Here is a 14832-nt window from a genome sequence, read left to right as displayed (position 1 = left end):
TGTAGGACTTGGATATTGCAGTCTTGCAAAATCTGAGGATTCTGACGGCCTACCAGCTCTTGGTAAGACTATAGATGGCTGCAGGACCAACCTATAAAAAATTTTCCATTTTAAATTTAATTTGCACTAACAAATTTGTGTAGAGATTGGAAGGTATAGTACTATTGCAGTAAAGAGAACTCGGGATAAATTTGCCACAAACAGCTCATAGATTTTCTTTTTGTAATACTTATTGTAAAATCTAAAACTGCGGATTTTACTGCTAGTTTTTGAAAAATGGTCACTCTCCTAGTTAGGGAGAATGTCACCATTAATATTTGATTTCCTCTAGAGGTCTATTATGGATGAATTGAGTTAACGTGAATTTTAACGAACTTTCATCATAGATATTGGCCCCCATGTTTAACAGATAGGATCCTAGCTGTATATCCTGTTTAGTAATAAAGCTTCCAAAGTGGACGTATTTAGTGTTCATAGCCATTTGTATACTCCTATGCACCATGCAAGATTAAACATTTTGTTGTAAAGAAAGAAATTACGAACTTTGATATTTGCAGTGCCTTTGGACTTTTACCGAAGTAGGGTCTTTGGTTTGATCTATACGAAATGTGTGAAAAGTTGGGAGATAGTGTTGATTGATAAATGCTCCCCCTTTTCAGGTGTCCATATTCCGAAGGGGGAAGTTCCATATAAGATCGGAGAAACTACCAAACCCTCCAATCAACGACTCGGAAGTGGATTTATTTCACAGAAAAGTTGAGGTTTTTCATCCGGGAGAGAAATGTAAGTGTACATCGTGAATTATTCGCCTCCCTCTTTCCTCCCCATCTCCCTCTTTCCTCCCCATCTCCCTCTTTTCTCCCCCTTCCTCTTTTTTCTCCATCTCCCTCTTTTTTCTCCATCTCCCTTTTTTTCCCTCCCTCTTTTTTTCCATCTCCCTCTCTCCCTCTCTTTCTCTCTCTCTCTCTCTCCGTAGTGCTCATTTTGCCATTTTGCTTGGTGAGACGTTCCTGTACAGTCTGATTAATCAACCGATATCACGCGTTTAACATACGACTAGAAAAAAGAAATATATCTAGGAGTGTTCGTGAATTATCGGCGATAAGATTAGTGTGAAAATAGTAGGATAAAGCGTCTGCTAAGTTAGTTTATCAGTGAAGTATTGAAAATCAGAACAAGATGGCAGGAAGCTCAGAATACGGGAAGAGGTGGAGAAATCTTGCTCTTCTTGCAGATTTGCAATATGATGAGTTAGCAGGAAGGGAACTGGAGTTTCTCAGCTACGAGATCAACAACAGCCCTTATCAAAAAGATACAAAAGTATTCATAGACATATTGGAAGGATATGATCCTTTCAAACTGGAATAAATCATCAGAAAACATCATGAAAATAATTGAAGGAGTTCAAAATAAATTTCAAGTGGTCAAGAGACTTATAAAGAAAATTTACATCAATCAACATTTTCCGACAAAGAAAATGATAAGGTGAACATTGTGATGTACTAATTGATACAGTAGGTAAAAGAAGTGCCAAAAGCATGTAAGGTCTGGTATAGTATAGTCAATCCACAAAACCTGATCAGAAAATGCTCTGCATGCAACATTCCGACGCATCCTCAATGTGCTGAGGTCATGCAAAATACGAATAAGGATACAAGAGTATTTTGCTCAATATTTCTCTCATGGATAGACATATTAAATCAAGACTTAATGTGCGAATAGTTGAAGAGGAAGAGGAAGAAGAGGAAAACGGAATAGAAGAAAACAAAGCTGAAATGACAGAAAAATAATGAAAACAAAGACAAGAGTATGGACGCAGAGATACTCATAGATACTACATATGAGGCAATCAAGCAGCATATATACGAAGAAATAACTACGACATGACAACACAAAATTCCGAAGAGGCTTTACCCAGATCTACATACTGATGGGAAAGATATAGAAAAAGTAGAAAAGAAAGACAAAGTCTGCACCCTTTTGAAAAGAGGGAATTGCAGATTCGGTGAAAAATGTCACTACAAACATCCGAAGGTATGTCACAACTATGAAATCTATGGTAAATGTGCATACCTAGACAGCTATGAGGATGAATGCAGAGATCTACATCCAAAAATATGCAAAAACCTAAAAGAAGGAAAAGGATGTAAGTTAAAAAAAAAAAAATAAAAATTAGATATATGCACCCTGTAGCTAGCCATGAATCAAAATCAATCAAATAATCAATTAAATAATAAATTCCAAAATAGAAAAGAAACAAATAGAGAGAGGAATAAAGAACATGAGGTGAAGAAAAAAGAAAGCTGTCACCGCGATATGGAGTTAGCAAAAAAATCTCCAACCCCCCGGCTCCAAGATTCAGCCCAACAGATAAATACTGTATTTATGATGCTTGGGGTTGGTGCAGATACGGAGAAAAATTACAGATTCAGACACAAAATGAATAATTATGATGAAGGAAGATCAAACATATTGGAAAAGCTAGATTTTTTAATGTCAGAATTTCTGGAAATGAAGAAAAGAACAACATACCAGAACAGGAGAGAGACATGGGAAAATCCTTATTATTACCAGAAGAGGAAAGACATGGGAAAATCCTTATTATTACGCATATTAAATGAAGGAGATAACACGCAAACCATCATAGTGATGAATGCGCAGGGTTTAGTTACGAGTAACTTAAACAGAAAAAAAGTTCTTAGAAGAACTAACCCAGATTGAAAAGAAAATAGATATAATGAATATAAGTGGAACCCGGTATTCCAAGAAACTGGTAATGATGATCAAATAAAAAGGGTTCCAAACTTATAGATCAGATAGAAAAAATAGGAAATCAAGGGGGAACCGTGATATGTGGGAAAGACATAAAACAAGGAAAAATATATGAGAAAATATAGTAACTCAGAATGTGAACTAATAGCGGTAGAATTTGAATAAGGAAAATGAATTAACATAGTAATATATAGACCCCCAATACTAAAGAGTTTGACACAACAATAGATAAAATGGATGATATATGTAGAAATCACAACGACTGGACTATTCTCCTATCCGGAGACTTTGAACTTTCCTTTCGTAGAATGGAAAGAACGAATAGGAGATTGTGGTTGTATTTATACATATAAAAAAAGAGAGTAATAGTAGTGCAGAGGATAAGAGGCAATTCGAAAAGCTATTAGATAGGCTACTAGCATACAACTTTCAACAAAAAATAAACACCTGCCAACAAGGAATGGAAAATACTTTAGACCTAGTATTTTTGTGAACGAGGTGAATTATGTTAAAGAATTAAGTTTATAATGCGAGTATTTCGACCATAATGTCATAGAATTAACAGTCCACTCAAAAGCAAGTGAAAACAGAGATAAGCAAGAGATGAAAAAGTGGGAAGGAATATGGAAAATACAATTTCTACAGAAAAAAATTATAAAATGGTCTAGAAATGAATGAAGAATTAAAAAACAAAGATTGGGATAGCATTTTCGTAAGTGATGATATACGGGTAAATACGGAGATATTATATAAAAATATTAGAGAAAATAGTGGATAAATATACCGAAGAAGAAACATCAGTCATGCATACCAAGAGACAGAAGGATCCTGTTCCAGAAAATCAGAAAGTGGAAAAAAGGTCTTGCAAAAGAAAAAAATGCTTGGAAAGTGATGGAACTAAAAAGTAAGCTAGAAAATCAAGAAAAAGCTAATACAATCAAAAGAAAATGAAAAACGGGTTTTGGAAGAAAAAACCTTAGTAAATATCAAGCAAAACCCCAAACTATTGTACTCGTATGCGAAAAAGATGAATAAAAGAAGAATGGAAGTAGGCCCTCTAAGAATGGAAGGAGCCCTCTAAGAATGGAAGGGAGAATAACGAGTGAAAAAAAAGTAAATATGCAACATATTGGCAGAAAGATATAAGAGAGAATTTACCCTTATTATTGATAATGAAGATACTGAAATAAGGGATGAAATTATGAATATTTATCAGACATAGAGATTAATGAAGCCGATATTGTGCTGGCTATTAATGAATTAAAAATGGAACTGCTGCTGGGCCTGAGGTATCCCTGCTATTTTGTTAAAGAAAGTAGCTCATTCTATCGCAAAGCCCCTTGCAATCTTATTAAGACAAAGTGTAGATACAGGCAATTTATGATAAGCACAAATTAGCATATATTACCCCTACCTTCAAAAGTGGATCAAGACTAGAGGCAAGTAATTATAGGCCTGTGAGTCTAACATCAAATATTATGAAAGTGTATGAAAGGGTAATGAAGAAGAATATTATGAATCATAATCAAAAAAATAAGTTGTTTAATATAGGACAACATGGTTTTTGTACCCGGAAAAGTACACAACCAACTGTTAGTCCCACCGTGAGAACTATTAAAAAAAAATATGAAAAAACTGAAAAGAAACAGATTGTGGTTTATCTAGACTTTGCAAAAGCTTTTGACAAGGTAGATCATAATATATTAGTGAAGAAAATTAGAAAACATGATATAGTGGACAAAGTAGGAAGATAGTTTTTAAAAGAATTTTTACACAACAGAAAACAGATAGTTATTGCAAAACGATGAGAAATCGGATGAAGCTAAGGTAATATACGGTGTTGCTTACAAGGTACGGTGCGAGCTGCATTGCTGTTTGTTATTATGATTGCAGACATACCGTAATGTTAAGGAATCGGTAGTGGGTAGTTTCGCCGATGACACAAGAATAAGTAGAGAAATTACTTGTGATGAAGATAGGAACGCGCTACAAAGAGACCTTAAGAAATTATATGAATGGGCAGAGGTAAATAGGATGGTATTTAACTCTGATAAATTTGAATCAATAAATTATGGAGACAGAGAAGGAAAGCTATATGCATATAGGGAATCCTAATAATGAGACAATCATAAATAAGGAAGCGTTAAAGACCTGGTGTGATGTGGAATAGGAACTGTTTTATGCAATGATCAAATAGCAATTCTACTGGCAAAATGTAAAGCAAAAATGGGAATGTTGGTTCCACTTCAAAACAAGAAAAGCTGAACACATGATTATGCTTTATAAAACATATGTTCGTAGTACACTTGAATATTGCAATATGATATGGTACCCTCACTATCAAAAGGATATTGCACAAATAGTGAATACAAAGGTCCTTTACAGCTAGAATAGAAGAAGTAAATGATCTTGACTACTGGGAAAGACTACAATTTTTAAAATTATATAGTCTAGAAAGGAGAAGAGAACGATACATGATAATTCAGGCATGGAAACAGATCGAAGGAATTGCCGAAAACATCATGGAGCTAAAAATATCAGAAAGAGCAAGCAGAGATAGATTAATAGTGCCCAAAAATATACCAGGAAAATAAGGAAAGCACACAGGGGACATTAATCCACTACGCACCAGCATCGACAAGCAGCCGTCTATTCAATGCGTTCCCACATCATCTGAGGAAAATATCAGGAGTGAGCGTAGATGTGTTTAAAAATAAGCTCGACAAATATCTAAGCTGCATCCCAGACCATCCAAGATTGGAAGATGCAAAATATACCGGAAGATGCACTAGCAACTCTCTGGTAGACATTAGAGGTGCCTCACACTGTGGGACCTGGGGCAACCTGAACAAGATGTAAGGTCTGTAAGGTCTCTCGTGTGTGATGTAAATTTTTTGTAAATTGTACGACGCATCTTCTATCTAAACATAATTGTTGTATTTCCTGTTGATTACTTCTATCTGGAAATTAATTTGCTTGAAAAACTAATTTTTATTCATAACCTTGGCGGCTAAAAAGCACGAAAGTTTTAATTTATTAGAACTGGTCTGTAATGCTTACTTTCACTAATTTGATAAAGATTAATACCAGTGTTTTTGCAAAGTTCTTGTCATAAGCTTTAATTTTCTTCAACATATTTTGCTAGTGCTCTGTTCAAGAACCGTGAAGAACACTAAGTCTACAATGAGTATAAAGTAAGTTGGCCATTATGTGCCTGTAACTTATCTCGCGTAGAGATTAGCAACACGAAAGGATATGGTAAGTCTTGAAATTATGACCCTTTGAGGTTCCTCCTTCTAATGTAAGTCTCAAAATTATAAGGTTTTAGGGTTTAGCACAAATAGACACTCGAGACCCAAATTGCGTTCCTGTAGGTCATATGGCATCTAGGGTGCTCTTAAGTGTTGTAAGTTATAAGGTTAAAGTTAGACATTGCATGAGCGCAGAATTTGTATTCTGTGTAAAAGTGGCCTAATTTGATCATTGTCTTTTGAGATGTTGAAACTTGTTTAAATTGTTCCAATGACGTCTTTATAGGATGTTTGAAAGTCTGATATGTGACTGAATAGGTTTTTGTATTTATAATCTTGTTTAGGATTTGTGCAGCATAACAGCAAGTGATAACAGATAGAGTCCTGTTAGTTGGTTTGCTGAAACTGAGAAAAGTTTGATTACTAAATTTTGTAAATTTGTATGTAATAGTCAATGAACCTTCACTTAAGAAAAGGATAGGCTTTATCGTATTTAAGTTCATTGCTTTATCTTCCCGTAACCGACTAGTTAATATTTGGTTTCTCTCTCTCTCTCTCTCTCTCTCTCTCTTAGATTAAACTGGCATAGCTTGTTGTTGAGCTGAACAGTTGAAATTGCGTGGGATTAAGGATGACTTTTAGAAGACTTAATTTGTGCATAAATTAAGAATGGTAGTGGTCTATTGTGTTAACTGAAGTTATTTTCGCAAAATTGTGATGTGATGTGCACTAAACAAGAGTGGATATTTCGTATAGTTTTGCCTAAGTTTTTTTTTTTTTTTTTTTTTTTTTTTTGGGGGGGTTTTTTAAGTTTTGCATTAAAAATTAGTTTTGAGTTCTATTCTCGGGCATTCCATTGAGGTGTTTGATAGATGTTCTCTCGACGTGGTTCGGAAGTCACATAAAGCCGTTGGTCCCGTTGCTGGATAACCACTGGCTCCACGCAACGTTAAAACACCATGCAAACTTTTGTAAAACGAAAAATAAAATTAATTTTTCAAACTATTTTGTTGCCTCAGTTCTTTGATAACACGATAAAACACACACACACACACACCACACACACACACACACATCACAGAGAGAGAGAGAGAGAGAGGAGAGAGAGAGAGAGAGAGGAGAGAGAGAGAGATCACCTTACTGTAAGTTTAGACCTCTTTAATAAAGAAAAAAATAAACTTCAGTGGACGACTGGCTGGCAGTTGGAATTATAGCATTATTGCCATACATGACCGAATCTAGGGTGGTCATCTTTTGGTACAGAAACTGATAGTTTAATAAAATAGCGAATAGGTCAATAGGTCAATATTTGAGTTATAAACACTGGTACTAGTTCAATATTTTAGAAAATGTCTGGTTTTGCGTTGAGAAATTCGGCTTTTACAATGTTAAAATAATAGTACTCATCTTAATAGTACTAAAACTTTATCCCTAAAGCCAATAATTGGTGGAAGGTATCTGTTACACAGCCAGAAAAACCAACGAGAAACTAATAAATATGCTTAGTTATAGAAACAAACTAGCAGTTAGAGGAGTTACTATTCAACCAGTGATCATTAGCCTTATATATTATTATTGGTTCTAAGTTAGTGTTTTGTGGTGTTCGATTGAAAACATAAGTGTCAAAGTATTTATCGTTATGCTACCATAAATTGGTGCGAAAATTTTATCAATATGAAACTCTTTGAACACAGTTTCGAATACTTTTAAGATGTTTCACGAATTGTAATATTGTTAGGATTTAAAGTGCAGTATTTAAATTTAGACCAAAAAACGACTGAGTCATGATTTGTGCATTAGTGTAAAACTGAATTTTCCGGAGTTCTCGCGTAAATTGTACTTTACCAGTACGCCAGATCAGATTAGGTTAACACTGAGAATTGAAGTTGTTAACACTATTTCTTTTCAGTAATGAATATTGACGATGAGTATTGTATTACTTTGAGAGAAATTATTGCTTTTCGTTTATATTCTTTATTCGTTGGAAGCTTTAATTTCGAGTCGGTGGCTCCTGCGGCTTTGTTCCTTATGAATGGAGTTCATCATTAATAATAATAATGTGTAACCCTCTGTTAGATTGGAATTAGAATTTAAAATTTAGGCCAAAGGCCAATCGCTGGGACCTGTCGAGTCATATAGCGATGAAAATACTAATGTTGAGAAGGCTCCGGAAACTAAGATGCAAGAAAGAGACTAATGAACGAAGGTGCAGTAAAATGAATGAAGGGGCTGCAGCTAGGAACCGAAGGGGCGCCAAAAAGAACATTAGTTAATGCTTATGGTGAACCCTGTGAGGTGCACTTGAGGGCACTAACCACCTCATGTCAATGTGTTAAATCTCTGTAGATCAGCTGGAGCTATGAGTGTGAACAAGAAACAAATTTTAGACCTGTAAAACCAACCTCAACGTAACAATATTTTATAGATCGGATTAGATTGTAAAATTTTTGGCACAGCCAAGCGCCGGAGCCGAGAGGCCATTCAGCGCATATATATCTTTAAAACATGACACTGTCGCACAAACAAACATGCACACAACCGATCTAATATACAATTCACTCATTCATAAAAACCAAACAAACCTGAAACAATTAAGAGAACAAAATTACAATTCATAAAAAAGATTAATATATTTTTTTTAAATGTCATAATTTGCTCTGCCTGAGCACCTTCACCTAAAATATCGGCAAGAGTCTTATTTGTCAGCAAACAGGCTCTACGTTTGTTTTTCAAAATGAGGGGCACTCCACCAAATATGCACCACAGTCAAATCACTTGACAGGTGGAACAGCGAAGAACCTGCCTATCCGCTCCACTCATCATTAGATACCCGTGAGTATATTTATGTGGCCATGCGTAATCTAGCTAAAACTATCTCAGACCTTCATCCATCCGTCTATGAGGGCAAGGATGAACAGTAGGCCTAATCGACTTTAAGATTATTATCTAAAGTAGACCAGTGGGCCTGCCACTGGTCTCTACAATAAAATCGAATGGTACTTTTAAAATCGGAAACAGGGACGCCCATGTTGGAAATGTGCCTAAGCCTAGTTGCAGCCTTTGCAGCAGCGTCGGCTTGCTCATTGCCAACAATTCCAACATGGGACGGAGCCAACGAAAGCTAACGAAAAAACCTCTTCTATTAATTAAAAGATAAAGCCAATCTTGTACTTCTTGTACTAAAGGGTGGCAAGAGACTAGGCTTTTAAGAGGATAAAATACTCAGAGTCGGTAAAAATGGTAAAAACCTTGTTAGTACAAGAACTATAAAAATGTATTTAAGAGCAGCCATAACTGCCAGCAGTTCAGATGTTAAAACAGAGGAATTAGATGGAAGCTTCTTTTTAATGATATCACTTGTCACTGCAGAGCAACCAACACCATCAGAACCCTTCGAGCCATCAGTGTATATATATGATGAGAATCACCATGTTCAAAAGCATGATCCAAGAAACTTATCCTCAACTGATCACCAGAACTGTTGCTCCTGCTGTCTCTAATTGGGCAGTTCTCTAAGCATGTCCTATTCCAAGGAGGAAACTTTGAGGGCGAAATTTCAGCTACTGCAGGAGGTAGTAATCCCACCTCCCTGGCAGAGCTTGCTAGTCTAACTTCAAGCGGCTTTGGCAGTCTAGGTCTATTTGGGGCTCTCAGTTGGTTCTCTAATGTACTTGTAGTTGGGGTTTAGCTTTTACGTAATTACTCTTGATAGGCATCTCAAACCTAATTCTTCCCTACGGATAAATAGTGGTGGAAAACCTCACTCAACATATAGGCTTTACTGGTGAACTCCTGTAGGCTCCGGTACAAATACATAAAGCCATATTATGGACATCTAATTTCTTGCATGCACAACCATAAACTTGACAACCATAATCAATTTTGCATTGGCATAAAACCTGGTACATCCTCAAAAGGGTGATTCGATCTGCCCACCGATTAAAATTAGACACAACTTTAAGAATATTAAGACGAAGCTTCATGTTACATACAACTTCATTAGCATGTTGAGTAAAAGTTAATTTTTTATCAAATGTAACACGTAGATACTTAATGCTATCTTCACAAGGTAAAATAAAACCATTTAAGAACAGCGTAGGGATCTCTTCCACTCTTCTTAATCGACAAAATTGTATAGCTTTGGTTTTTCTGGTGAAAATTTGAACCCTTTAGCACTGGCCCATAATGTTGCAGCATTAATAGCGGTCTGGATCTTTTGACAAGCTTCGACAGCTGTAGACTTACTACAGATTATTGCATAATCATCAGTAAAGGCCAGAGGATGCACCTCGACAGGAACTTGTTCTAGTAGACCGTTGACAGCTACATTAAAGAGTGTTGGACTAAGGACACTTCACTGAGGTAACCCTTCTTCTTGAGGGTAAGTAGAAGAAATGTAAGGGCCCCCACTTTCTTTCAGGTAACGTTCTGACAAAAAATCTTTAAGACAATAGAACAAATTACCCACAATACCCCAGTCAACAAGTTGCATAAGGATACCCCCTCGCCAGGTAGTGTCGTAGGCTTTTTCTAGGTCAAAGAACACTGCAATAGTCTGGTTTTGCACGAGTAAGGAACATCAAAGAGTCGGAAGTACTTCTATTTTTCCTAAAGCCAAACTGCCGATTAGATAAAAGATTCTTTGAATCCAAATACCACACAAGTTGAGCATTGACCCTCCTCTCATATATCTTGCTAACACAACTAGTTAGAGCAATTGGCCTATAGTTTTTAGGAAGGGAGGAATCTTTAAAAGGTTTTAAAACTGGTACAATAATCGATATCTTCCAAGACACTGGTGAATTTTCTGAAAGCCAAAAAACTGTTTAAAATGTCTAAAAGAAATTGTTTTGTACTTCTAGGCAGATTAAAAAATCATTGTGCACAGTATATCATCTTCCCCAGGAGATGTTGGGGAAGATAACGAGATTGCATGATCTAATTCTTTATGGTGAAAGGAAGGTTATACGACTGAATTGAAACTAACAGGAGGAACAACCGTGGTACCGTCCCTAATATTCCTGAATGCAGGAGAGTAATGTAGGGCACTAGATATATTGGAGAAATGCCTACCAAAGGTTTCTGCAACTTCTCCAGAATCAGATATGAGGAAGCCATCAATTTTCAATATAGGCAAGGGAGGTGGAGAAAATTTCCCTTGCAGCTTTCGGATTCTGTTCCAGACTAATGACATAGGGGAATCATATTTTAATTCACTTATGTATCTAATAAAGGATTCCCCCTTTGCTTGCTTCATTGTTTTCTTTTGCTTAGCAAGAGCTCTTTTATAGATAATTTTATTGACTAAGCAAGGATATCAACGATATCTCTTGTAGCAAGTTCTTGTTATCTTTCGGCTCAAGGCACATGCATCACTCCACCAAGGTACTAGAGGACGCCGAGGTTTCCCAGAAGTTTGAGGAATAAACAGCATGGCGCCATACAGCAATTTACAGATTGAATACTCATAAGCAGATGTTGGGCTCTAGAAATCATTTATCTCCTTATCAACTTCAGTAGATTTTTTGAATAATCCCCTGTCAGCATCCCCTACCTTCCATTTTGGTAAACATGGAGATGGAATATTTTTCATATACTAAGTGAATGGGCCAATGATCACTGCCATGATCATTCTTGTCTACTAACCACTGGTAATCTAACCTCAAAGACGAAGAGCAGATAGTGAGGTCAGTGGCTGAATCAGTATTATGAAAAACATCATGTCATGTAGAGGAACCATCATCAATTAAAGTGATGTCATTTAAGTCAGGCAGCTGTTCTATTATCAAACCCCACCGGTCGCCGTTTGGCTCTCCTCAGAGGGTGTACTTGGCATTAAAATCCCCTGTCAGAATGAAGGGTTTAGGAAGCTGGTCTATTAATGTCTGTAGATCGTTTAATTCTAGCTGACGCAGATTACCTTGCGCATCCTGCAATCTATTTTCTAATGATGGATCAAGGTATAGAGAAAAAATAGTGATCCATTTATAATTGAAAATTTGAACTGCACAAGCCTGCAACAGTGTTCAATTGAACAACCCTGTGATTAACAGACTTGCAGACTATGATGCTTGTGCCTCCTTGAGCACGTACACCTATCAGAGGCGGAGACCTATGAAAGGAATAATTAAAACCTAAATTGGGAGTGTGCTCTCCCAACTTTGTCTCCTGTAGACACATCGCAGATAGATCATGATCCTTAAACAGAACCCGAACTTGCTCTCTTTGGTGTAAAGCCACGGATAGTCCACTGCATGAGAGCCATTATTTAGAGGAAGGGATCTTAAAATTCTCTACTAATTTAGGAATGTGTGTCCTGGTGAGAGAGATCTTATCAGTTTTACCAGTACTACTTGATCTAGATCTAGGTGTTACAGATCTTTTAGATGATGGGCCTCCACTTGCCCTTTCAGTTTTGTTTTTGTTTTTCCTATGATGGCTGAGTGACTGTGAATGAGGCGAAGAGGGAGAAAGGGCCCTCTTCTGACGAATAAAGAGGGCCTTCATTTCCTTACCGTCATCTTCACGGTACACTGTAATGTCAGGATCAGGTGAGGGCTCAATGTCCCTGACAGAGAGAAGTCGTCAACATATTGAGATCTGGCTTGAACCCTTGAACCAACAGGGTCCCCTGGCTTGACCAGAGTCTCTGCAACATGAGGAGCCCCACCAGGGGGGCCATGGGAAGCCCCACCAGGGGGGGCATGGGATGCCCCACGGGGGAGGGGTGCCCCATTAGAGGGGGTGTGGGAAACCCCACCACAGGGGCTCCGGGGAGCCCCACCAGAAGGGGCCCCAGAAGAAGCAGTATTTGATTGTTGTGCCTTCAAGGCATCTGAATAAGTTTTCTTTGCCAACAGCTTCTTGGCCTGTCCCACACTGATGTGTTCAGCAATAGATTTTAGTAATGCCTCGTGTTCTTTCTTGAATGCACTAAATTTCTATCACGGGCTCGATGTTCACTTACCAGTTTACACAAATTACCATCCAGAACATTCCTCGTGCTCAGGGCTGGCCACACGATTCACAAAGTTTATTCCTGGTACAGACGTTAGAGGAGTGTCCAAAACCAAAACATTTACAGCACTGGAGCACGCTCGGTCTATAAGGACGAACTTTCATAATTTCACTGTCAAGAACAATTTCAGATGGCAGAAAAGAACTTACAAATGTTAAATAAGCATCGATGAGTGGGGCCACTTTAAAAACCTTTCCAAACCACATCTGGACACATTTCCAAAATTTCCTCCTCATCCATTTCATGTAAATCTTCATTAAAGACACCCTTTAGCATAACTAAAATTATGTGAGGTTTTACTCCTTTATCATACCCTCGGGATCAAGCTTCAAATTTAGGAGCATTACCGATTGAACATTGGTCTTGGTATGAACTAAAAAACTATTACGCCCAAAGCGAGTTACTTCTGGACTCCCAACATTGCCGATCTTCTGGCTTACCAACATTTTCACCTTGAAGAAGTTGCCTCTCTCACCATGCGTTGTGATAATTCACCACTTAGCCAGGTCTGGGGATCTGGAGATTTTACTTACTCTACTAGGATCTTTTATTTCATTTGGTGGTCTATAAATGTCAAGATACCTAGGGACCTCTTCCACCTCTACAAGTCCAACACTCATAGAATCTGACCTAAATTCTCTAAAGGCTCTGTGAGCTTCCGATTCATTGTTGAAAAATATCCAGAATTAAAAAAAAAAAACAATTTTTGCCAAGTCTATTCCGTAATTCTTTGATGTTCCCAAATTCACAAAATTCATTAATATTTGTCATAATTCCAGTCTAAAGGGACTGGTTTCACATACAAAATGTTTGTAACAAGGAGCTCATTTGAAAAAGGCTCCAAAGTTACAATGGAGGAATTACCAGTTTTTTTCTTTTCCTTATTCTTGCCTAAATCGTCAGCAGAAGGTTTTAATAATGTCGCCATAAGACGAAGAATTAATGATTCGTCCAGGTAGGCCCCCACCCACCTTGGAGCCACATTTAGAGGACAGTGTTATCCCATACAGGGCTGCCCTAGGGATACCACCCAGATATACACCCCACCCTCAGTGCTTCAGGCGTCATGATGTCTGTTGAGATGAGGCCCAGCACTAAGAGCAGGGTTTGACATTTAAACTTTCCCCTCGCTCGACCACGTTAGGTACTCGAGTTCTACGGGTGAAGTGGCATGCCAACCATCCTCACCCTCCATCAAATCCAATGAACAAGTCCAAATCATGTCCAAAACCAGTCCAAAAGTCATCAACATAAAATCCATACCTTATAGGGGGAGGAAGCAGAAGGATGAAATGTTTTTAGTAAAAGGAAAAGGACTGACTTATTTAGTTGGATCAACCGCTGGGCACCAAGACCCAGCGAGAAAGCAGTTCCCACCAGGCATCAGGGCCCAGCTGCTGAACTCTAAGCCTCCCATCCTCGGCAAGGCTTCAGCATCTGGGGGGTTCTCTAATTATAGTTGGTTTCTTTGTTTTTGGTGATGTTCTCTCTAAAGGTCTTTTTTTTTTTCTTTAATTTCCCGTACATCACAACTTCCTACTTCTACTTCTGTGGTAGTATCTTCTTGTGCTTCTATATGCATTAACACTTCAAATGAGTTTGATAGAATATTATCCAATTCATTTGTACCCGTTTCCTAATTCTTTACTATCTTAGTATTTTCCTCTATATTACTAACTTCTTGAGACCTACTTTTCTGCATCTTGTTACTTCTATTTGTATGTTTTTTTTTCATTACTCGTTCCTGTTATAGAAGAATATTATACGTTTCTTGTCAGGATCTTAAATTCC

General features: G+C 37.4%; 1 protein-coding gene across 1 annotated transcript in view; it reads right to left on the bottom strand.

Moving 5' to 3' along the window:
* Positions 1-8582: 8582 nt before the first annotated feature.
* Positions 8583-14832, bottom strand: part of LOC135195979 (uncharacterized) — an 8079-nt gene continuing 1829 nt past the window's right edge. The window contains exons 2-3 of the mRNA XM_064222480.1: positions 12539-12591; positions 8583-8605 (exon numbers count right to left, since the gene is read on the bottom strand). Coding sequence (XP_064078550.1) covers positions 8583-8605; positions 12539-12591 — 76 coding nt within the window. The remainder of the gene's footprint in view (positions 8606-12538; positions 12592-14832) is intronic.

This window comes from Macrobrachium nipponense, chromosome 17, assembly GCF_015104395.2.
Source record: "Macrobrachium nipponense isolate FS-2020 chromosome 17, ASM1510439v2, whole genome shotgun sequence".
NCBI classification, from domain to species: Eukaryota; Metazoa; Arthropoda; class Malacostraca; order Decapoda; family Palaemonidae; genus Macrobrachium; species Macrobrachium nipponense.
This window is presented reverse-complemented; position numbering and strand designations above follow the sequence as displayed.